This window comes from Triturus cristatus, chromosome 7 (genome assembly GCF_964204655.1).
Source record: "Triturus cristatus chromosome 7, aTriCri1.1, whole genome shotgun sequence".
NCBI lineage: Eukaryota > Metazoa > Chordata > Amphibia > Caudata > Salamandridae > Triturus > Triturus cristatus.
In genome coordinates this window covers 168,048,220-168,073,999 of record NC_140590.1, presented here as the reverse complement: position 1 = coordinate 168,073,999, position 25,780 = coordinate 168,048,220, and the positions used below count along the sequence as shown (strand labels likewise).

Genomic DNA, 25,780 nt, shown 5'->3' with positions numbered 1-25,780 from the left:
GCTACCTGTACCACAATATCTATACAGAAAGGTGGATCGCACCAGAGGTTGCCAGATGTGGGTTCTATATGGCCTCTGATTTACAATTTGCAGAGGTTGTCAGTCTGAATAGAATATCAGCACCCCTTTCAAATTGTCAAGTCAGGATATTGCATTTTATATCTTCAAATCAAATTCAGTTGCAAAAAAAATGTGAATGTCATGACTGAGTCACTTCTTGAAGTGCTCCTTCACAGAACCCAATACCTCTTTCTAGAAATCATGAACAGGATCGCCCACAACACAGGTATGAGAAAAAAGACACCCCAAAAAGTGTGTAAACTCACCAACTGTAGTCGGCTGCTTTGGATATTCAAGGGTCATGAGCCCAAATGGCGAGTTGGGTGCTTTCACAATGTGGGTGCCAGGCTCCTCGCCAAAAGTATATATTGCTGTGGAGTAAACAGTTCCAGGGATTGGTTTCCACTCAATATTTGGAACAGGGTGTCCATCAATGGTAATTTCATGCACCGCTGAAGTCTCCACTGTGATGATTAAAACCGTCTTCTCAAGGTTGGGATAAACAACAACTGCATAAATAGTGCTATATTGTTTTTTGTCTGGGATATTGATAAAGGAGGGTTCATGTGTTTCATCCCCTCTGCTGAAATATATGACTTGGACTCTGACGTCGGCTGTGATGGAGACAGTAGAGGATTCCGGGAGTGCAATCTGGATCACCTCCCCAGCCTTCATTTTTTGACTTTGCTTGTGGTCATCCACCTGGTATTCTACTTGAGAGGGTCGGGAAGCAACAACGAAGACCATATCAGTACTTCCTGGGTGTGCCAAGGATGGGAAGAGATATTCTTTTCCCCACTGAGAGACTGGAATAAGTTGAGTTGAGACCTGGTACGATGGGAAGACAGTATCAGCACTGCCATATCCACAGGTAACAACAACAGGGTGAGTGGCTAACACTCTGGTGCCAGACGGGTTGCCTTTGCTCTTTAAAAGGATCACCTCAAACGGTTTAAGTTCGATAGTGATTTGTCTTCCTGGTTCGTACGTTTTTCCTTGGAAATTCACAGTTGCAGTGGGGTAGATCTCAACTTTGTTTGGTACTCGGAAATTGGCAATTGAAATTTCTTTGTTATCGTCATCTGATTTACCAGGAGGTGTCAGCACATAATACTCAACTCCCAGTTGTTGCAAGGGAACAACTTCAGCGATCTGTACTCGGTTGTCTAAGTAGATGGTCGATGCAACTGATATTGGTTTGTCTGATGTAATTGAGACTGGAGAACCAGGTGTGCCCGACTGTAGCATCTCTACAGTGATAGGAATTGTAATGGTCTCTATCTGACCCTTCACCAACGTGATTTCTTTCTTGATGTTGCCGAAAGCAAACGTGATGGTCACAGTGGTTGCATCGAAGTAGGCCGTAATGATGAACTCAAACTTTATTATTTTAATGTGGTGAACGTTTATTGGGGTGATGATGATGAAGTCTTGTCCAACCGGATTAGAGGGATTTACATCTGGAAAGCAATAGAACGAAATGTCATCAGTCTAGCACTCTATTCAATTATAGTTTAACTAGTTCTTACAGGCCATTAATTTACTCTGTGGTGGCAGACAAGAGGAGTGCCTTCATTTGTATCATACTTGATGTTTTCCTTTTAAAAGTTATAGTTTAACATTTGGCAGCCCCAGTTTCATCTGGTAAAGACTGGTTTATGTTTCTTAATATCATGGTAGGGGTTTTATCCTTGAAAATGTGATGGTTTGGCACATCAAGGAATGTCCACCACTCTACTTTTCTTTAACAGATTTCAAACCAGATGTCAGTGGGACAAAGTTCAGATGTCGTCTCTGGTGTTTATGTGTCTTTTGGTGGGACAAGCAGTTTTCTGGCATTTAATCACAGAGATTGAAAGCAGTCTTACCTGTAAAGTCATATCACTCCCATCCTGGCAGGTGACACTTTTACTAGTACTCACAAAGTCACAAAACAAGTGGAGCAACACCCTGTCTGAATGACTTTGCAAGGTTATGAGTGTCTGGTAAGAACACTCTGCAGGAACCCATCCGCTCTGTTACTGCCCTTCGCAGCGACCACTGTGGCAATGGACATCCTCAGTTGGTTTCAGTGGTCCCAAGCTTTGCTTGGTGTGACCGCAGACCTTTTATCACCCTGCTCTGTTTTTGTGTCATTGCCCTTTCGTCAGCGCCGCCTATTTAAGACCTAGTGGAAAGCCAAGCTGTGGGCCCCTAAGTCCCGCATACACTGCCCCTGTGTTGCTCTGCAAATTATTTCAACATTTCTGCTAAATCTGGTGTGTTCCTGCTCGACGGATGTTTATCACTAGTTCACAGACTCCCACCACTGCTTTTGTATGTTGCTCTGCAGCAAAGTACTCAAATCTGCTAGAGATCTGAGCATCCACCATTGCACCTCCTTTAGGCAGCAGAGACCTCCTTCCCCATGGCCATGCTGTGACACAGGGCAGACGGAGGCAAATGATTATAGTTTGATGGCTGCATCTCTTTTTCCAATGCCCATAAGGTGGAAGCTGCCTATTGGCTCTCTATTTGAAAATCTGCACAATCTATAATGACTGAAAGACTTCATGTCTGCCATCGAGCACAGTATAGACTTAGGTAAAATGTTTAGAAGTGTATGAGGGAATAGGATATCCCCGGCTCCTTGTCCGTATGATGCAAGATGGTGGGTTGCCATGAAAGAAATCCAACCTTTCTGGTTTCTGTCTGCTCTCTACCTCCGCATACCACTGCTGCATAAATTCTCTCCTTTCTTCCTCCTCGCTCAGGCCAGTGCATCTATGATTGTTCTACCTGGGTAGCCTCAGAGACCATTACAATGGAGCTGAGTGTAGATGTTTGCAGTGGCGTAGCTAGAGCTTCTGCCACCCGGGGCGGTACCTGAGTTTGCTACCCAGTGACGGTCGGTGCAGGTGAGAGTGGGGGTGGGGGAGAGTCAAAAAACGACGAGGGAAAATAAAGTAAATAAAAAGAAAACCCCTTACGTTGCGCTCGCCAAAATTGCTCACCTCACCTGCCTCCCCCCAAAAGTGCCGCCCCGGGCAGACCGCCGATCCCCCCCTAGCTACATCACTGGACTTTTGTGTATACCCCCACTGGATCGATCCACGTAATCAGCCTCTGGCCTGCAAGAATTTGACATATGTGAAAAGGGAGGTCACGGCTGATGAGACTTGCTCAGACCTGAAAACAAAACTTGCAATTCCAATAGGTCTGGCTGGTATTTTGAGTCCTGACGGAAACTAAAATATCCATCAGAATTGAAAAAGCAGTAGCTTTGTCTACACAATGCTTCTGTATCACGACTGTTATAATGAGGGTACGTTTGAGGTGTAAAATAGCCTCTCATGCAGTGCAATGTAAGCACTCCATAGGAGTTGAAGTGATATACCCAACTGCCAATAGTATGAGGTGAGAGAGAAATAATCCTCTAGTTGGAGCCACATAATTGGGACCACTAGGTCTAGAAACAAGCTGCACTGTCAAGCCAGACATCGAAAGAGATGTGCTGTGTCACAGTCCCCTTTTACAGTTCTGCAAAGTGACCGCTGCCCCAACATTAGACCAACTTGACTGAGGCCTCTCTAGATGAAATTCACATCAGGAGCACATGTTACGGGATGTTTCCCATCTCCATGGGCTTTGACAGAAATATTATGGGATGCGTCATCAGCATGGAACTGGACACCTCACACCGAAAGATGTATTTGAAACTGGTTGGCTCACTCCAAATGATTTTGGGCACCTTAGCATTTGAGGTACGTGGGATATATGTTTGCCCTGGGCATCTTGCACTAGGGCAAAGTTAAGATTGAAGTAGGGGTATGACGCCATGCTAAGTCTGCTTGTGAGCTAGGGATAGACTGTAACCCAGAGGAAAGCCTATTGGTGCTGTGGCCCCGTGAGTAGCCATAGACTGTCATGCTTGCAGAGGATTGGTCCTGGTGCCCAGAGATTTGAGAGAACCCACAGCTTTGAGAGAGATCTAATGCTGAGACTGGAAGACTGATCAGGGGTGGTTTCTCTGTTAAGGCAAAGGAGCGTTGCCCCACTAACTAAATTGCCACTAGAGCTAAAAAATATAATGGTAATCAGTTCATTTATTTATGTGTCCTCATTTGTGAAATAACCAGGGATAAAGGAGATAGCAGGGGTCTTGTTACTCTCTGTGCCATCTTGAATTTGAGTCTGTTTCTGGGGGCCCTTTACTCTGATAGACTCCTTCCATCCTGTCCCATTGGATCCAGCAAAAGGGGGGCTGCTTTCTAGGGCCACCATTGCGAGTACCTTATTTGCAGATTATTTCTTATTGCGTAATCCTTGGACATTATATTGTCCCTTTTCCCGTTAGATCCATATCATATTCCCTTTCCCAAATATCCCAAAAACCTGCCCTCTTGATTGTCGCCCAAACTCTCTCCATTTTGTTTATTCTCTGGACTGAGTTTACCCATTCCGCATGCCTGGGCGAGATATTAGACATTCACTTGATGCAGATCTCTCTCCTAGCCAATAGGATCACAATGAAAAGTAAATTATTGTGCTTGTTACTTAATTTCTCCTCATTTTCACTGCTACTGAGTACCCCAAATATATTTAGCTCTGTGCTTACCTCTATGTTGTGGCCCATCACATCTGCAAGTGTCTTACCCACATCTCGCCAGAAGCCCTGGAGCTGGGGGCAGCACTTCACCTTTTGCTTGCTAATCAGTTCATTTGTTACCATTTTATTTTTCAATAACACCGTCCTGACCCAAGCGTCAGGACGGGGGTGGAGCCAAGCTGACTAGCAGCAGTGGAGAGCAGTGATGGTCAGGGCACTTAAAGTTTAAAGTGCACATGTCTCTTTTGCCGGCCGTCTTGTGACAGCCAGCATGAAATGTGCGCTTCAAACCTTTCTAACCCAGCTTCAACAGCTGGGTTAGCGGAAGTGCAGGCATCCAGTGCTCTTAGGAGTGCTATCCAATCCTGGCGCTGATCTCATGCTTGTTACCAGCATGAGAGCAGTGCCAGGATTGGTTATGGGAGTTGGCTGGAGCCTCGAGGAGAGCAGAAGAGGACTGGAGCAGGACGACATGTCATCGTGCAAGCTGCAGCAAGCAAGGTAATTTTTTTATTTTTTTATTTTATAGCATCTTGCATCTAGTGCTCGTGAATGCTACCACCCCTCACCCATTTGCTCGCCTCACCTCCCTCAGAGTTTCCAACCGCCACTGGTGCTGATGCCCATGTCCATTCCGCCTGCATCATTTGTACTCCTGCAGGTTTTGCCCAACCATGCTTCTCTAACTGTCTCTCCTTTTGGGAGATAACTTCTTGCTCTTTCTCTCATTTTTGCCAAGAGGTTGTGACCAACAGCAGAGCTGAGGAAGCCTCAGACAAAGCGCTGTTCAGCTGGCAGGTTTGCGAGGCGCACTTCTCCTTTGCACCCCAGTTCAGAGTTACAGTTAGAGTTCAGACACAGTTTACGCTAATGAAAATAGGGGGCGCCTGGGGTGTCCCAAAGCACTGGGTCACTGTACTTTGGTCCATCTCAGGCGTCCCCTAGTTTCTTTAATGTTAACTCATTCTGAACTCTAAACCCTACATGACCTTGTAAGGGAAGCCCTTGATGCCGAGTGTCGTCCTTCCCCGACAGCGAGTCTGTCCCAAAAGAAGAATCCTACAGAATCCTACAGTCCCCCCTCCATTGGCTATTTTTGGCAGTGGCTCCCCCAGTTAGAGACACAGAGAAGACATGGCGCTGTCAGAAACCCTAAGCACCCAAGGGAATCAGCGCCTTCCCCCTGCCTTTCTCACTATTCCTGATGCCGAACATATCTTTTTCAGCCACTGCACATTTACGTGCTGCCTTCCTTTGTACACTAGTGCTGCAGTCTTGGGCCTTCTGGTTGGGATCAGCATGAGGCTGGAGAGAGTTGGAGCCTGAGTAGCTGCAGGATTCCCCCAATGGCCATCCAGCCATTGGTATCTGCGAAGCAGGAGCAAAGTGACGTCACAAAGTGACAGCACCATTAGTTGGGAACAATAAGCGAGAGTCCTGAAGAGGAATGAGTTGGGTCTGCATTACTGTGAATGTGTGAACCTGTGCATCTGGATTTATCTGTGTGTGTGGCTGCTAGTAGGTTCATGTGCGTGCCTGTCTGTGTAACGCTGTGGGCTTATCTGCGTGCTTCTCTATTTGTGCATGGAATGTCTGCATGAGTGCCCTGATATGCACTGACTGGCAGTACCTACCTTGGCATCTGATGGTGATTCTTGAACATATGTAGGCCCATACTGTGGTGGTAATATCAATCTCCGATGTTTTGGTGGGGAACGCTGGCGTTCGGTTATCACCACTGTCATCTAGTTGATACCTTTGCAATTTGAGACAGGGTGCATCCTCAGTTTAAGGTAGCATTACTGGTACTTGGCAGTCACGCACCTGATAGCTGGCAATCACTAGTGTTTTGTGGCAACCATTGGCATCTGGTAGCATTCTGGATATATGGGGAGACTCCTATCACAGCTGGGCATAAGATGGCCATACCTTACATAAGCTGCCTGTTAGGCCTGACATCCATGGCGAGGTATTCTCCCACATCTTATGCCTCCACTGCTTGATTTTTTTCTGCTGAACTCTTTTTGTTGGCATTAGGACTCGGTGCACTTTACCCCTGCCAGCCAGTGCTAAAGGGCTTCTGCTCTCTTATTTAAACATGGTAACTTTGGACTACACCTAATTAGAGCATTTAATTTACATTTAAGTCCCTAGTAAATGGTACCATCTGTGCCCAGGGCCTGTACAATAAATTATACTACTAGGCAGCAGCACTTATTGTATCACCCGCTAAAGTAGCACTGTAAAACATGTCGCAGCCCTGTCTCTGCAGCATGTGTATTCAGTTCAAAACTGCCATTTCTACCTGGCAAAATAAACTTAATGCTAGGCCTGAATCATACTTCTTAATGCTTAAAAGTCACCTCTATGGTAGGCCCTACAGGCTTATTATGCAGGGTGCATTGTATTTAAAAAGTGGGAAATGTGTATTCAGGTTTTATACATCTGGGCAGTCAAAAATACCTAAAATCATTTTTCACAGTTGTAAGGCCTATTTCTCGAATTGACTAACACTGGGTTACCTTATTACATATAATAGGTGCTAATGGATTGGAAACCGTAAGATATATGCTTTTTACACTCATATAAATTGTGATTCAAAATTACCTTTAATAATAAAGTCAGATTTTAAGTTACAATTCAGGAAATGCCACATTTAGAAAGTTGCCTTTTTTCTATCTCAACCAATTGAGCCTTTCTACGACTGTCCGGGGTCACATGACTATGAATGGCTCTGCTGTAGTAGGTTTGTGCATTGCTTCTAGACAGTGAGGCAAAGAGGACTTAGGTGTGGATAGGATGGGCCATCCTCACAGGATGGCTGGGGAGGGGCTGTACTTGGCCTCACTTACAAATCGATGACCTTTACCTACACCAAAAGCCTTGTCCTTGTGGCCTCCTCCAACATGAATGAAATTCTTCATGCCGGACTTGAGAAGGTATCTCTTCAGTGGGACTCTATTGTGGTCTACCTAAGCCTGGGACTTTCCCCCGGTCTAGTGCGACCAGATGACTGCGAGCGGCGCTTTCTGCTCTAGGTGCTATTGTTACTAAAAACATTAAAATGTCATATCTTCAGCTACCCTGATTGCATTTTTGTAGTTCTGGTATCATGTTATTTTTTTTAATTTACTTTATCTTTCTAAATTGGGTTGGGATGTTTCTTGGTTCTTGTTTTCATTTTAATACTGTTTGTGTGCTGCATAAATAATTCACACAGTGCCTCTAAATTAATCCTGGCTGCTTTTGTGCAAAGCTACTAGAGGATTAGGCACAGGCTAATTAAGGGAGATTGTGGTTCACCCTTACAAGGGTTGTGGTTGTTGCCTGAGTGGGGCTTCCAAATCCCTTAACCAATTACCCACGAATCTGGGAGGTATCTCTACATACGTGTGCTAGTATTGGATTCTGGTGACAACCCTGCCTAGTGTTGCCCACACACGGTTTCTAGCAATTATTTCTGGCATGTAGTGTGAACATTGTCAATCTCGTCAGCATTAAAGCCTACTATAGAGAACCTTTGCCTGCGACACCCCAACACTACCAAACTGACTACCAAACCATCTTCAGCTGAACATCGGCATGCATGTCCCTCACCGCGACTTGAAAAGTCATCTATTTTGGATCCACCTGAAAGTCTAACTCTTTCTCTTGCTCAATATTCAGATTGTTTTAATATGGTCTTGAGAAAATGATTATTAGCTTATTTTTGAGGAACAATTTGTTTATTTGCCAAACATAAAAAACGGGTGTCATGCATTTGTATTAGGTAAAGTAGGGACCTAATTCTAGTGCCGCAGGTGAAGGATTATTACAAAATTGTAGAGGATATGAGTGAAATGCATCTTAAATTTGCAACCACGTTGTTAATACAGGTGATCATCGCAAGGAAGCCGACCATTGATTAGGCACTAGCATTGCTTTTACTCTCCCTCAAATGTCCTTACAACAGCAAATTCTGTATAGTGTGAGTAGTCATGAAATCTACATGTACCAATTTGTCCATCCATTTTCCTGTACGTTTGGATCCCTGTTTATTTATGTGGTCCTTCTTGTGTGCTAACAGCATCTCTGTTGTGTTGGGCTGCTTGTGTGCCTGCGTGTGCTTTGTTTGTGTTTTGTAAGTGGATAAGGTGACTATGTTTTGCCTTATTTTTCCTGGCATCTCGTTTCCTCTATTCCACTCATCTGTCACACCCAGGACTTTGAGGTAGTCAATCTAGGTCCACTCGTGGAGATATTTGTAAATGTGACAAGTAACAGTACATAACTCTGCACCAAGATTGCCCACACACACACAAGCAGGGCAGTGGGTAGTAATTTGGGGCATTTAATGAACAAGCAAAGTAAGGTGTGGTCTGGATTAAGAGCAGAATAGCTTCAAAGCCAGGGAGACACATAATCAAAACAATTAAAAAATGTACTGCAGGACACAGTGGGTCTAGGAGTCAAGAGACACATATCTTGTTTCTGCCTCAGGCAGAACTTTCTTGGTGGCATAGAAAACAACTGGGATAATCAGTACTTTGCAGCAGGAAACATGTCACTGTGGCTGCGGATGCCCTGTATCATATTTTCTTTTTCTCTTGTAACATATGGCTTTTGTTCCAATGACTAGAAATTGTGATTCTTGAAAATCTTAGCAACACATCAATAGAAACATATTGGGTTGTGCTGTGAGTGCTTTGCTGAGTGCACAATAGACCCCCAGCTGCTAATGTCTCACAAGATGCAGGCGAGAAGGATACTATGATTGGTATACACATATTGAAAAAGAATAGGGCAGCAATGTTGTCATTGCTACTGAACATTGATATCTCAACAGCAAACTACTTGCAATTACTCACCATCGGATTAAATACATCTGAATAACAAAACATAGCCTCTCTTTCGGTAGGTTTACAAAACTGCTGTCAACCCTAATTCACTGCTGCCTGTGCCAGAATATCTATACAAAAAGGTAGATCGCACCAGAGGTTGCCAGATGTGGGTTCTATATGGCCTCTGATTTACAATTTGCAGAGGTTGTCAGTCTGAATAGAATATCAGCACCCCTTTCAAATTGTCAACTCAGGATATTGCATTTTATATCTTCAAATCAAATTCAGTTGCAAAAAAAATTTGAATGTCATGACTGAGTCACTTCTTGAAGTGCTCCTTCGCAGATCCCAATACCTCTTTCTAGATATCATGAACTGGATCGCCCACAACACAGGTATAAGAAAAAAGACACCCCAAAAAGAGTGTAAACTCACCAACTGTAGTCGGCTGCTTTGGATATTCAAGGGTCACGAGCCCAAATGGCGAGTTGGGTGCTTCCACCATGTGGGTGCCAGGCTCCTCGCCGAAAGTATATATTGCTGTGGAGTAAACAGTTCCAGGGATTGGTTTCCACTCAATATTTGGAACAGCGTTTCCATCAATGGTAATTTCATGCACCGCTGAAGTCTCCACTGTGATGATTAAAACCGTCTTCTCAAGGTTGGGATAAACAACAACTGCAAAAATAGTGCTATATTGTTTTTTGTCTGGGATATTGATAAAGGAGGGTTCATGTGTTTTATCCCCTCTGCTGAAATATATGACTTGGACTTTGACGTCGGCTTTGATGGAGACAGTAGAGGATTCCGGGAGTGCAATCTGGATCACCTCCCCAGCCTTCATTTTTTGACTTTGCTTGTGGTCATCCACCTGGTATTCTACTTGAGAGGGTCGGGAAGCAACAACGAAGACCACATCAGTACTTCCTGGGAGTGCCAAGGATGGGAAGAGATATTCTTTTCCCCACTGAGAGACTGGAATAAGTTGAGTTGAGACCTGGTACGATGGGAAGACAGTATCAGCACTGCCATATCCACAGGTAACAACAACAGGGTGAGTGGCTAACACTCTGGTGCCAGACAGGTTGCCTTTGCTCTTTAAAAGGATCACCTCAAACGGTTTAAGTTCGATAGTGATTTGACTTCCTGGTTCGTAAGTTTTTCCTTGGAAATTCACAGTTGCAGTGGGGTAGATCTCAACTTTGTTTGGTACTCGGAAATTGGCAATTGAAATTTCTTTGTTATCGTCATCTGATTTCCCAGGAGGTGTCAGCACATAATACTCAACTCCCAGTTGTTGCAAGGGAACAACTTCAGCGATCTGTACTCGGTTGTCTAAGTAGATGGTCGATGCAACTGATATTGGTTTGTCTGATGTAATTGAGACTGGAGCACCAGGTGTGCCCGACTCTAGCATCTCTACAGTGATAGGAATTGTAATGGTCTCTATCTGACCCTTCACCAACGTGATTTCTTTCCTGATGTTGCCGAAAACAAACGTGATGGTCACAGTGGTTGCATCGAAGTAGGCCGTAATGATGAACTCAAACTTTATTATTTTAATGTGGTGAACGTTTATTGGGGTGATGATGATGAAGTCTTGTCCAACTGGATTAGAGGGATTTACACCTAGAAAACAATAGAACGAAATGTCATCAGTCGAGCACTCTATTCAATTATAGTTTAACTAGTTCTTACAGGCCATTAATTTAATCTGTGGTGGCAGATTAGAGGAGCACCTCCATTTGTATCATACTTGATGTTTTCCTTTTAAAAGTTATAGTTTAACATTTGGCAACCCCAGTTTCATCTGATAAAGACTGGTTTCTGTTTGTTAATATCATGGTAGGGGTTTTATCCTTGAAAATGTGATGGTTTGGCACAGCAAGGAATGTCCACCACTCTACTTTTCTTTAACAGATTTCAAACCAGATGTCAGTGGGACAAAGTTCAGATGTCGTCTCTGGTGTTAATGTGTCTTTTGGTGGGACAAGCAGTTTTATGGCATTTAATCACAGAGATTGAAAGCAGTCTTACCTGTAATGTCATATCACTCCCATCCTGGCAGGTGACACTTTTACTGGTATTCACAAAGTCACAAAACAAGTGGAGCAACACCCTGTCTGAATGACTTTGCACGGTTATGAGTGTCTGGTAAGAACACGCTGCAGGAACCCATCCGCTCTGTTACTGCCCTTCGCAGCGACCACCGTAGCAATGGACATCCTCAGTTGGTTTCAGTGGACCCACGCTTTGCTTGATGTGACCGCAGACCTTTTATCACCCTGCTGTATTTTTGTATCATTGCACTTTCGTCAGCCCCGCCTATTTAAGACCTAGTGGAAAGCCAAGCTGTGGGCCCCCAAGTCCCGCATACACTGCCCCTGTGTTGCTCTGCAAATTATTTCAACATTTCTGCTAAATCTGGCGTGTTCCTGCTCGACGGATGTTTATCACTAGTTCACAGACTCCCACCAGTGCTTTTGTATGTTGCTCTGCAGCAGAGTACTCAAATCTGCTAGAGATCTGAGCATCCACCATTGCACCTCCTTTAGGGCACAGGGCAGGCGGAGGCAAATGATTCTAGTTTGATGGCTGCATCTCTTTTTCCAATGCCCATAATGTGGAGACTGCCTACAGGCTCTCTATTGGAAAATCTGCACAATCTATAATGACTGAAAGACTTCATGTCTCCCATCGAGCACAGTATAGACTTAGGTAAAATTTTTAGAAGTGTATGAGGGAATAGGATATCCCCGGCTCCTTGTCCGTATGATGCAAGATGGTGGGTTGCCATGGAAGAAATCCAACCCTTCAGGTTTCTGTCTGCTCTCTACCTCCGCATACCACTGCTGCATAAATTCTCTCCTTTCTTCCTCCTCGCTCAGGCCAGTGCATCTATGATTGTTCTATCTGGGTAGCCTCAGAGACCATTACAATGGAGCTGAATGTAGATGTTTGCAGTGGCGTAGCTAGAGCTTCTACCACCCGGGGCAGTACCTGAGTTTGCTACCCAGTGACGGCTGGTGCAGGTGACAGTGGGGGTGGGGGAGAGTCAAAAAACGACAAGGGAAAATAAAGTAAATAAAAAGAAAACCACTTACCTTGCGCTCGCCAAAATTGCTCACCTCACCTGCCTCCCCCCAAAAGTGCCGCCCTGGGCAGACCGCCGATCCCCCCTAGGTACATCACTGGACGTTTGTGTATACCCCCACTGGATCAATCCACGTAATCAGCCTCTGGCCTGCAAGAATTTGACATATGTGAAAAGGGAGGTCACGGCTGATGAGACTTGCTCAGACCAGAAAACAAAACTTGCAATTCCAATAGGTCTGGCTGGTATTTTGAGTCCTGACGGAAACTAAAATAACCATCAGAATTGAAAAAGCAGTAGCTTTCTCTACACAATGCTTCTGTATCACGACTGTTATAATGAGGGTACGTTTTAGGTGTAAATTAGCCTCATGCAGTGCAATGTAAGCACTCCATAGGAGTTGAATTGATATACCCGACTGCCAATAGTATGAGGTGAAAGAGAAATAATCCTCTAGTTGGAGCCACAGAATTGGGACCACTAGGTCTAGAAACAAGCTGCACTGTCAAGCCAGACATCAAAAGAGATGTGCTGTGCCACAGTACCCTTTTACAGTTCTGCAAAGTGACCACTGCCCCAACAATAGACCAACTTGACTGAGGCCTCTCTAGATGAAATTCACATCAGGAGCACATGTTACGGGATGTTTCCCATCTCCATGGGCTTTGACAGAAATAATATGGGATGCGTCATCAGCATGGAACTGGACACCTCACACCGAAAGATGCATTTGAAACTGGTTGGCTCATTCCAAATGATTTGGGGCACCTTAGCAGTTGAGGTACGTGGGATATATGTTGGCCCTGGGCATCTTGCACTAGGGCAAAGTTAAGATTGGATTAGGGGCATGACGCCATGCTAAGTCTGCTTGTGAGCTAGGGATAGACTGTAACCCAGAGGAAAGCCTATTGGTGCTGTGGCCCCGTGAGTAGCCATAGACTGTCATGCTTGCAGAGGATTCGTCCTGGTGCCCAGAGATTTGAGAGAACCCACAGCTTTAAGAGAGATCTAATGCTCAGACTGGAAGACTGATCAGGGGCGGTTTCTCTGTTAAGGCAAACGAGCTTTGCCCCACTAACTAAATTGCCGCCAGAGCTAAAAAATATAATGGTAATCAGTTCATTCATTTATTTGTCCTCATTTGTGCAATAACCAGGGATAAAGGAGATAGCAGGGGTCTTGTTTCTCTCTGTGCCCTCTTGAGTTTGATTCTGTTTCTGGGGGCCCTTTACTCCGATAGACACCTTCCATCCAGTCCCATTGGATCCCACAAAAGGGGGGCTGCTTTCAAGGGCCACCAGTGCGAGTACCTTATTTGCAGATTATTGCTTATTGCGTAATCCTTGGACATTATATTGTCCCTTTTCCCGTTAGATCCATATCATATTCCCTTTCCCAAATATCCCCAAAACCTGCCCTCTTGATTGTCGCCCAAACTCTCTCCATTTTGTATATTCTCTGGACTGAGGTTACCCATTCCGCATGCGTGGGCGAGATATTAGACATTCACTTGATGCAGATCTCTCTCCTAGCCAATAGGATCACAATGAAAAGTAAATTATTGTGCTTGTTACTTAATTTCTCCTCATTTTCACTACTACAGAGTACCCCAAATATATTTAGCTCTGTGCTTACCTCTATGTTGTGGCCCATCACATCTGCAAGTGTCTTACCCACATCTCGCCAGAAGCCTTGGAGCTGGGGGCACTGCCAAAACATGTGTATGTTGTCAGCCTTTTCTTCTCCGGACTTAGGGCAGCACTTCACCTCTTGCTTGCTAATCAGTTCATTTGTTACCATTTTATTTTTCAATAACCCCGTCCTGACCCAAGCGTCAGGACGGGGGTGGAGCCAAGCTGACTAGCAGCAGTGGAGAGCAGTGATGGTCAGGGCACTTAAAGTTTAAAGTGCACATGTCTCTTTTGCGGGCCGTCCTGTGACAGCCAGCATGACATGTGCGCCTCCGGTTAGCGGAAGTGCAGGCATCCAGTGCTCTTGGAAGTGCTGAGAGAGCCCGCTCTATCCAATCATGGCGCTGATCTCATGCTTGTTAACAGCATGAGTGCAGTGCCAGGATTGGTTATGGGAGTTTGCTGGATCCTCGAGGAGAGCAGAAGAAGACCGGAGTAGGACGACATGTTGTCGTGCAAGCTGCAGCAAGCAAGGTAAATTTTTTATTTTTTTTATTTTATAGCATCTTGCATCTAGTGCTCGTGAATGCTACCACCCCTCACCCATTTGCTCGCCTCACCTCCCTCAGAGTTTCCAACCGCCACTGGTGCTGATGCCCATGTCCATTCCGCCTGCATCATTTGTACTCCTGCAGGTGGTGCCCAACCATGCTTCTCTAACTGTCTCTTCTTTCGGGAGATAACTTCTTGCTCTTTCTCTCATTTTTGCCAAGAGGTTGTGACCAACAGCAGAGCTGAGGAAGCCTCAGACAAAGCGCTGTTCGGCTGGCAGGTTTGCGAGGCGCACTTCTACTTTGCACCCCAGTGCAGAGTTACAGTTAGAGTTCAGACACAGTTTACACTAAAGAAAATAGGGGGCCCCTGGGGTGCCCCAAAGCACTGGGTCACTGTACTTTGGTCCATCTCAGGCGTCCCCTACTTTCTTTAATGTTAACTATATCTTAACTCTAAACCCTACATGACCTTGTAAGGGAAGCCCTTGATGCCGAGTGTCGTCCTCCCCCGCTGCGAGTCTGTCCCAAAAGAAGAATCCTACAGAATCCTACAGTCCCGCCCCATTGGCTATTTTTGGCAGTGGCTCCCCCAGTTAGAGACACGGAGAAGACATGGCGCTGTAAGAAACCCTAAGCACCCAAGGGAATCAGCGCCTTCCCCCTGCCTTTCTCACTATTCCTGATGCCGACCATATCTTTTTCAGCAACTGCACATTTACCTGCTGCCTTTCTTTGTACACTAGTGCTGCAGTCTTGGGCCTTCTGGTTGGGATCAGCATGAGGTTGGAGAGAGTTGGAGCCTGAGTAGCCTCAGGATTCCCCCAGTGGCCATCCAGCCATTGGTATCTGTGAAGCAGGAGCAAAGTGACGTCACAAAGTGACATCACCATTAGTTGGGAACAATAAGCGAGAGTCCTGAAGAGGAATGAGAAGGGTCTGCATTACTGTGAATGTGTGAACCTGTGCATCTGGATTTATCTGTGTGTGTGGCTGTTAGTAGGTTCATGTGCGTGCCTGTCTGTGTAACGCTGTGGGCTTATCTGCGTGCTTCTCTATTTGTGCATGGAATGTCTGCATGAGTGCCCTGATATGCACTGACTGGCAGTACCTACCTTGGCATCTGATGGTGATTCTTGAACATATGTAGGCCCATACTGTGGTGGTAATATCAATCTCTCATATTTTGGTGGGGAACCCTGGCGTTCGGTGATCACCACTGTCATCTAGTTGATACCTTTGCAACTTGAGACAGGGTGCATCCTCAGTTTAAGGTAGCATTACTGGTACTTGGCAGTCACGCACCTGGTAGCTGGCAATCACTAGTGTATTGTGGCAGCCCTTGGCATCTGGTAGCATTCTGGATATATGGGGAGACTCCTATCACAGCTGGGCATAAGATGGCCATACCTTACATAAGCTGCCTGTTACGCCTGACATCCATGGCGAGGTATTCTCCCACATCTTATGCCTCCACTGCTTGATTTTTTTCTGCTGAACTCTTTTTGTTGGCATTAGGATTTGGTGCACTTTACCCCTGCCAGCCAGTGCTAAAGGGCTTCTGCTCTCTTCTTTAAACATGGTAACTTTGAACTACACCTAATTAGACAATTTAATTTACATTTAGGTCCCTAGTAAATTGTACCATCTGTACCCAGGGCCTGTACAATAAATTATACTAGTAGGCAGCAGCACTCATTATACCACCCACTAAAGTATCACTGTAAAACATGTTGCATGCCTGCCTCTGCAGCATGTGTATTCAGTTCAAAACTGTCATTTCTACCTGGCAAAATAAACTTAATGCCAGGCCTGAAACATCCTTCTTAATACTTAAAAGTCACCACTATGATAGGTCCTAAAGGCTTATTATGCAGGGTGCATTGTATTTAAAAAGTGGGAAATGTGTATTCAAGTTTTACACATCCGGACAGTCAAAAATACCTAACATCATTTTTCACCGTTGTAAGGCCTATTTCTCAAATTGACTAACACTGGGTTACCTTATTACATATAATAACTGCTACTAGATTGGAAACAGATAGATATATGCTTTTTACACTCAAATGATTTGTAATTCAAAATTAATTTGAATAATAAAGTCAGATTTTAAGTTACAATTCAGGAAATGCCACATTTAGAAAGTTGCCTTTTTTCTATCCCAACCAATTGAGCTTTTCTACTACTGTCCTGGGTCACATGACTGTGAATGGCTCTGCTGTAGGAGGTTTATGCATTGCTTCTAGACAGTGAGGCAAAGAGGACTTAGGTGTGGATAGGATGGGCCATCCTGACAGGATGGCTGGGGAGGGGCTGTACTTGGCCTCACTTACACATCGATGACCTTTACCTACACCAAAAGCCTTGTCCTTGTGGCCTCCTCCAACATGAATGAAATTCTTCATGCCGGACTTGAGAAGGAATCTCTTCAGTGGGACTCTATTGTGATCTACCTAAGCCTGTGACTTTCCCCCGGTCTAGTGCGACCAGATAACTGCGAGCAGCGCTTTCTGCTTCTAGGTGCTATTGTTACTAAAAACATTAAACTGTCATATCATCAACTACCGTGATTGCATTTTTGTTCTGGTATCATGTTATTTTTTTAAATTTACTTTATCTTTCTAAATTGGGTTGGGATGTTTCTTGGTTCTTGTTTTCATTTTAATACTGTTTGTGTGCTGCATAAATAATTCACACATTGCCTCTAAATTAATCCTGGCTGCTTTTGTGCAAAGCTACTAGAGGATTAGGCACAGGCTAATTAAGGGAGATTGTGGTCCACCCTGACAAGGGTTGTGGTTGTTGCCTGAGTGGGGCTTCCAGATCCCTTAACCAATTACCCACGAATCTGGGAGGTATCTCTACATACGTGTACTAGTATTGGATTCTGGTGACAGCCCTGCCTAGTGTTGCCCACACACGGTTTCTAGCAATTATTCCTGGCATGCAGTGTGAACATTTTCAATCTTGTCAGCATTAAAGCCTACTATAGAGAACCTTTGCCTGCCACACCCCAACACTTCCAAACTGACTACCAAACCATCTTCAGCTGAACATCGGCATGCATGTTCTTAACCACGACTTGAAAAGTCACCTATTTTGGATCCACTTGAAAGTCTAACTCTTTCTCTTGCTCAATATTCAGTTTGTTTTAATATGGTCTTGAGAAAATGATTATTAGCTTATGTTTGAGGGACAATTTGTTTATTTGCCAAACATAAAAAACTGGTGTCATGCACTTGTATTAGGTAAAGTAGGGACCTAATTCTAGTGCCGCAGGTTAAGGATTATTACAAAATTGTTGAGAATATGAGTGAAATGCATCTTAAATTTGCAACCAAGTTGTTAATACAGGTGATCATCGCAAGGAAGCCGGCCATTGATTAGGCACTAGCATTGCTTTTACTCTCCCTCAAATGTCCTCTCAACAGCAAATTCTCTATAGTGTGAGTATTCATGAAATCTACATGTACCAATTTGTCCATCCATTTTCCAGTACGTTTGGATCCCTGTTTATTTATGTGGTCCTTCTTGTGTGCTAACAGCATCTCTGTTGTGTTGGGCTGCTTGTGTGCCTGTGTGTGTTTTGTTTGTGTTTGGTAAGTGGATAAGGTTACTATGTTTTGCCTTATTAGGTCTCGCATAGGGCAGCGCATGCGCTGCCTCTACGAGGCATGAAGTAATCTCTATATGTTGGCAAGCGTCTGGTATTTTCTCCTGCCGCTTGCCATTTGCTGAATGTTGGCACAGCTCCTGTTAGCTGGCTTTTTAGTGGCTGTTCATGTTAAACTGACTTCCGTGTAGTCCGGAAGCAGCGGTCACTAACTACAGTTTTGTTCCGACAGATCGCACTTATTTTTGGTGTCCCGCATCTCTGCCTGACGTTAACATGGCAGCGGCGCATGCGCAAAGCTATCCCATCACGTCTAAACTCTCGGGGTCAGGATCAGTAAAGCGCTACCTCACTCTCGTCGCTCGTTATTTTTACACTGGGAAGGACAACGCAATGGCGAGCGCATGTTTAAGAAACTAGAAAAGTTAGCCAAGGCATGAGGCTAGGGATGGCATATCGAAGTAACGTATTGAGTACTACTATGGAAAACGAAGAACATTGATGGGTCCCAATTTAAAATACTTTAAAAAAATCAGATTTACATCCATTTTGGTATTAAGATCTTACTTTTAAGACCGGGAACATTTTTTTAAAATCATGCAAATATCTGAATCGTTCACCATTAGCAATATATCAATCTTACATTTTTCACGATATTTTATAGATTAAGGACGGACGGCGGGCTTCCCAGTCGACATTGGTACATTTCAAGATGGTGGCCAGGTTAGTGTTCAGCACACTGTCGCTGTTGTAGGGGGAGCGGCTGCGTCGGTTGACGCCATGACGAAGTCCTCGTGCCTCCTATGTGATAGGTCGTTGACGGGTCCGCCTCTCTTCCTAGGCTGGATGCTGTCGGTCCGCAGGGTGTTCTCCATCGTCACTCCATCCCGCCTGCTCCTGTCAGTCGTCTCCTTCTCCACACGCTAGTTCCTCCAGGCCCGCAACATGACAGAGAGGCAGCCTTTCAAGGGACTCCCGGCAGACATACGACCTCTCAACTATGCGCTATGCCTGCGGCCCGACCTGGTGGACTTTACGTTCGAGGGAAAGCTGGACGCGGCTGTGCAGGTATGAGGGTACAGCAATGCTCTCTCACCTGGTGGTGGTCTTACAGTGTGTGGTCCCGCACAAGGCCCGGTTTACACACTTAGATTGGGTGAGGCGTTAATCGGATGGGGTTGACCTGTGGAACTGCAGGGTAGCAGGATTAGGGTAAAAGAAACTGGCGTGCGTGTTAGAGTAGGCACGGTGACGCCCGTGTTGTCCCTACCTGCTACCATCTCTCACTACGGATGTTAGTTGAGTTAGTGGTGTGATTTGTTTTGAAGAGCAGCGGAGAAAAGGCCGTGAAGTGGGCTTCATCTTCTTGGCCAATGTACTTGTGTGATCAATTTATCTTGCAGATGTGGAAATTAAAGCTTTCTGCAAAGAAGAGGCGGCCACATATTTCCTGTGCTGTCAGTAGAAAAAGGCAGCATTTTAAACGACTAATGAGACTTCGTGATTGCGTGTACACTGGGGAGTCATCGGCAGAGTGCAGGTGTAGTGCCCTCTGACCTATAGCTATGGTTGATGGATAGTTTTTAAGGCCGCTTATTTGAATTTGCAGTGTGCCATGTGCGCTTGCACTTCACCAATATCTGCCTGTCCCACACACTGTTCTTTAAAGTTAAAGCGCGCATGGCGTGCTGCAAATACAAACAAGCGAACAAGGGGGAAATGGAGAAATCTCCAGCCGTTATTAAGATGCGGAGTCAAGCGACCAAGTACACAGATGAATGGACCTCCAGAATGATGACAACACCTCTAGGCTCGCTTCCTGGCCAATCAACCCTCCGCCAGACAACGGAAGCGGCGTGGTCTCTGAAAGGGGAGCTACAATAGAGCACAGGCTCTGCAAATAATGTAAAATCAGCTCAGACTGATAATTAATACCACCAAAAATACCACCCACCCTGCAAACAGCCTCCTCTAGCAGGCGTTTCCATTCGTTTGATAATTAAAACAACATATAATGCACCCGTGTTTGGGTGTTTCCCTCTCTTTATTCCATAATAATACTGAACGCGATTTCTTTTCAATTACACTTGGGAGAGCTGTGTATTTGTCTCGTGGCTCGGGGTGTCAAGTGAAATAAATATTGTCATTCTTTTGACGGCTTGTGTTTGCTTCAGATGGAGAATCAACAGATTGCGCATTTCTGTACCCCAGCACAAAGTATAATCATCACGCCCCCTTCTATTAGGGCAAAGAATACAAGTTTCAAAATAAACAAGGCAGGATTTCGTTTAGTTTGAAAGCTATGTGACTCTGCAGTCCAGATGTGTGAACAATACGAGCTAGAAAAAAACACTGCTCTGCTTGCTCTGCCATTTTTAGGGCTTTACTCTAGGTTTGGAGAATGTACGTTTCTGTGGCCCCAATCACATTTCTCCAATCCGTATTGCTTTTCATTTTTTTTAAATAATCATCAGGCGCCATGTGACCATCCACCCCTTCCCGAATTATTGACTCCCAAGTTACGGATAAAAACAGAATCCCAAAATGAGTGGAATAATTCTCTTCAGATCCAATTTGTACCAGATTCCACCGGAAATATGCATCTTGCCTCAACCCTGTAAACACTGTATTGATCAACGACCCCCCTCCCTCATTTTCCACCCAGCCCTAAAAACAGCAGTGAATGCGGATTTTCATCATGGAGTAAATAAGCATTTTCAATGCAATAGGTCTCAGATTTGTGAGAGTTTGATCTATTGGCATTGTAAATGACTGCCCGCGCACTTTGTACTTATAGTAGTTGCTCACCAGAAGCAAGACTGGCAGTAACTGCACCTTTTTTTTACTGCCAACGTTGCTTCTGGTAAGGAAGGACTATAGTAAAATGTGCGTGTTTACACACTGCATGCAGGATTTCAAAACACATAAATAAAAGGCATTGTCTTTTACAATGCCAATAGCTCAAACTCTCGCAAATGCGAGACCTATTGCATTGCAAATGCTTGTTTTTCCTGGCATCTCGTTTCCTCTATTCCACTCATCTGTCACACCCAGCACTTTGAGGTAGTCAATCGAGATTCACTCATGGAGATATTTGTAAATGTGAGAAGTAACAGTACATAACTCTGCACCAAGATTGCCCACACACCCACTCTCAGGGCAGTGGGTAGTAATTTGGGGCATTTAATGAACAAGCAAAGTAAGGTGTGGTCTGGATTAAGGGCAGAATAGCTTCAAAGCCAGGGAGACACATAATCAAAACAATTAAAGAATTAACTGCAGGACATAGTGGGTCTAGGAGTCAAGAGACACACATCTTGTTTCTGCCACAGGCAGAACTTTCTTGGTGGCATAGAAAACAACTGGGATAATCAGTACTTTGCAGCAGGAAACATGTCACTGTGGCTGCGGATGCCCGGTATCATATTTTCTATTTCTCTTGTAACATATGGCTTTTGTTCCAATGACTAGAAATTGTGATTCTTGAAAATCTTAGCAACACATAAATAGAAACATATTGGGTTGTGCTGTGAGTGATTTGCTGAGTGCACAATAGACCCCCAGCTGCTAATGTCTCACAAGATGCAGGCGAGAAGGATACCATGATTGGTACACACATATTGAAAAAGAATAGGGCAGCAATGTTGTCATTGCTACTGAACATTGATATCTCAACAGCAAACAACTTGCAATTAATCACCATCGGATTAAATACATCTGAATAACAAAACATAGCCTCTCTTTCGGTAGGTTTACAAAACTGCTGTCAACCCTAATTCAGGATTTTGCATTTTATATCTTCAAATCAAATTCAGATGCAAAAAAAATTTGAATTTCATGACTGAGTCTCTTCTTGAAGTGCTCCATCACAGATCCCAATACATCTTTCTAGATATCATGAACTGGATCACCCACAACACAGGAATGAGAAAAAAGACACCCCAAAAATAGTGTAAACTCACCAACTATAGTCGACTGCTTTGGATATTCAAGGGTCACGAGCCCAAATGGCGAGTCGGGTGCTTCCACAATGTGGGTGCCAGGCTCCTCGCCGAAAGTATATATTGCTGTGGAGTAAACAGTTCCAGGGATTGGTTTCCACTCAATATTTGGAACAGGGTGTCCATCAATGGTAATTTCATGCACCGCTGAAGTCTCCACTGTGATGATTAAAACCGTCTTCTCAAGGTTGGGATAAACAACAACTGCATAAATAGTGCTATATTGTTTTTTGTCTGGGATATTGATAAAGGAGGGTTCATGTGTTTCATCCCCTCTGCTGAAATATATGACTTGGACTTTGACGTCGGCTGTGATGGAGACAGTAGAGGATTCTGGGAGTACAATCTGGATCACCTCCCCAGCCTTCATTTTTTGACTTTGCTTGTGGTCATCCACCTGGTATTCTACTTGAGAGGGTCGGGAAGCAACAACGAAGACCATATCAGTACTTCCTGGGTGTGCCAAGGATGGGAAGAGATATTCTTTTCCCCACCGAGAGACTGGAATAAGTTGAGTTGAGACCTGGTACGATGGGAAGACAGTATCAGCACTGCCATATCCACAGGTAACAACAACAGGGTGAGTGGCTAACACTCTGGTGCCAGACGGGTTGCCTTTGCTCTTTAAAAGGATCACCTCAAACGGTTTAAGTTCGATAGTGATTTGTCTTCCTGGTTCGTACGTTTTTCCTTGGAAATTCACAGTTGCAGTGGTGTAGATCTCAACTATGTTTGGTACTCGGAAATTGGCAATTGAAATTTCTTTGTTATCGTCATCTGATTTCCCAGGAGGTGTCAGCACATAATACTCAACTCCCAGTTGTTGCAAAGGAACAACTTCAGCGATCTGTACTCGGTTGTCTAAGTAGATGTTCGATGCAACTGATATTGGTTTGTCTGATGTAATTGAGACTGGAGCACCAGGTGTGCCCGAAAGTAGCATCTCTACAGTGATAGGAATTGTAATGGTCTCTATCTGACCCTTCAACAACGTGATTTCTTTCTTGATGTTGCCGAAAACAAACGTGATGGTCACAGTGGTTGCATCGAAGTAGGCCGTAATGATGAACAGAAACTTTATTATTTTAATGTGGTGAACATTTATTGGGGTGATGATGATGAAGTCTTGTCCAACAGGATTAGAGGGATTTACACCTAGAAAACAATAGAACGAAATGTCATCAGTCTAGCACTCTATTCAATTATAGTTTAACTATTTCTTACAGGCCAGTAATTTACTCTGTGGTGGCAGACAAGAGGAGTGCCTCCATTTGTATCATACTTGATGTTTTCCTTTTAAAAGTTATAGTTTAACATTTGGCAGCCCCAGTGTCATCTGGTAAAGACTGGTTTCTGTTTGTTAATATCATGGTAGGGGTTTTATCCTCGAAAATGTGATGGTTTGGCACATCAAGGAATGTCCACCACTCTACTTTTCTTTAACAGATTTCAAACCAGATGTCAGTGGGACAAAGTTCAGATGTCGTCTCTGGTGTTAATGTGTCTTTTGGTGGGACAAGCAGTTTTCTGGCATTTAATCACAGAGATTGAAAGCAGTCTTACCTGTAATGTCATATCACTCCCATCCTGGCAGGTGACACTTTTACTAGTATTCACAAAGTCACAAAACAAGTGGAGCAACACCCTGTCTGAATGACTTTGCAAGGTTATGAGTGTCTGGTAAGAACACTCTGCAGGAACCCATCCGCTCTGTTACTGCCCTTCGCAGCGGCCACCGTAGCAATGGACATCCTCAGTTGGTTTCAGTGGTCCCAAGCTTTGCTTGGTGTGACCGCAGACCTTTTATCTCCCTGCCCTATTTTTGTGTCATTGCCCTTTCGTCAGCGCCGCCTATGTAAGACCTAGTGGAAAGCCAAGCTGTGGGCCCCCAAGTCTTGCATACACTGCCCCTGTGTTGCTCTGCAAATAATTTCAACATTTCTGCCAAACCTGGCGTGTTCCTGGTCGACGGATGTTTATCACTAGTTCACAGACTCCCACCAGTGCTTTTGTATGTTGCTCTGCAGCAAAGTACTCAAATTTGCTAGAGATCTAAGCATCCACCATTGCACCTCCTTTAGGGAGCAGAGACCTCCTTCCCCATGGCCATGCTGTGACACAGGGCAGACGGAGGCAAATGATTATAGTTTGATGGCTGCATCTCTTTTTCCAATGCCCATAATGTGGAGACTGCCTACAGGCTCTCTATTGGAAAATCTGCACAATCTATAATGACTGAAAGACTTCATGTCTCCGATCGAGCACAGTATAGACTTAGGTAAAAATTTTAGAAGTGTATGAGGGAATAGGATATCCCCGGCTCCTTGTCCGTATGATGCAAGATGGTGGGTTGCCATGGAAGAAATCCAACCTTTCTGGGTTCTGTCTGCTCTCTACCTCCGCATACCACTGCTGCATAAATTCTCTCCTTTCTTCCTCCTTGCTCAGGCCAGTGCATCTATGATTGTTCTATCTGGGTAGCCTCAGAGACCATTACAATGGAGTTGAGTGTAGATGTTTGCAGTGGCGTAGATAGAGCTTCTGGCACCCGGGACGGTACCTGAGTTTGCTACCCAGTGACGGCAGGTGCAGGTAAGAGTGGGGCTGAGGGAGAGTCAAAAAACGACGACGGGGGAAAATAAAGTAAAAAAAAGAAAGCCAATTACCTTGCGCTCGCCAAAATTGCTCACCTCACCTGCCTCCCCCCCAAAAGTGCCGCCCTGGGCAGACCACCGATCCCCCCTAGCTACATCACTAGACGTTTGTGTATACCCCCACTGGATCGATCCACGTAATCAGCCTCTGGCCTACAAGAATTTGACATATGTGAAAACGGAGGTCACGGCTGATGAGACTTGCTCAGACCAGAAAACAAAACTTGCAATTCCAATAGGTCTGGCTGGTATTTTGAGTCCTGACGGAAACTAAAATATCCATCAGAATTGAAAAAGCAGTAGCTTTGTCTACACAATGCTTCTGTATCACAACTGTTATAATGAGGGTACGTTTGAGGTGTAAATTAGCCTCTCATGCAGTGCAATGTAAGCACTCCATAGGAGTTGAATTGATATACCCAACTGCCAATAGTATGAGGTGAGAGAGAAATAATCCTATAGTTGGAGCCACATCATTGGGACCGCTAGGTCTAGAAACAAGCTGCACTGTCAAGCCAGACATCAAAAGAGATGTGCTGTGTCACAGTCCCCTTTTACAGTTCTGCAAAGTGACCACTGCCCCAACAATAGACCAACTTGACTGAGGCCTCTCTAGATGAAATTCACATCAGGAGCACATGTTACGGGATGTTTCCCATCTCCATGGGCTTTGACAGAAATATTATGGGATGCGTCATCAGCATGGAACTGGACACCTCACACCGAAAGATGCATTTGAAACTGGTTGGCTCACTCCAAATGATTTGG

The 25,780-nt window shown here is 44.6% G+C and overlaps 1 protein-coding gene across 1 annotated transcript in view; it reads right to left on the bottom strand.

Moving 5' to 3' along the window:
• The window catches only part of LOC146809134 (uncharacterized), a 277,381-nt gene that overhangs the window by 186,374 nt on the left and 65,227 nt on the right, over nucleotides 1–25,780 (bottom strand). The window contains exons 11-13 of the mRNA XM_085615949.1: nucleotides 22,320–23,513; nucleotides 9,904–11,097; nucleotides 327–1,520 (exon numbers count right to left, since the gene is read on the bottom strand). Of these exons, the coding sequence (XP_085472075.1) occupies nucleotides 327–1,520; nucleotides 9,904–11,097; nucleotides 22,320–23,513 (3,582 nt within the window). The remainder of the gene's footprint in view (nucleotides 1–326; nucleotides 1,521–9,903; nucleotides 11,098–22,319; nucleotides 23,514–25,780) is intronic.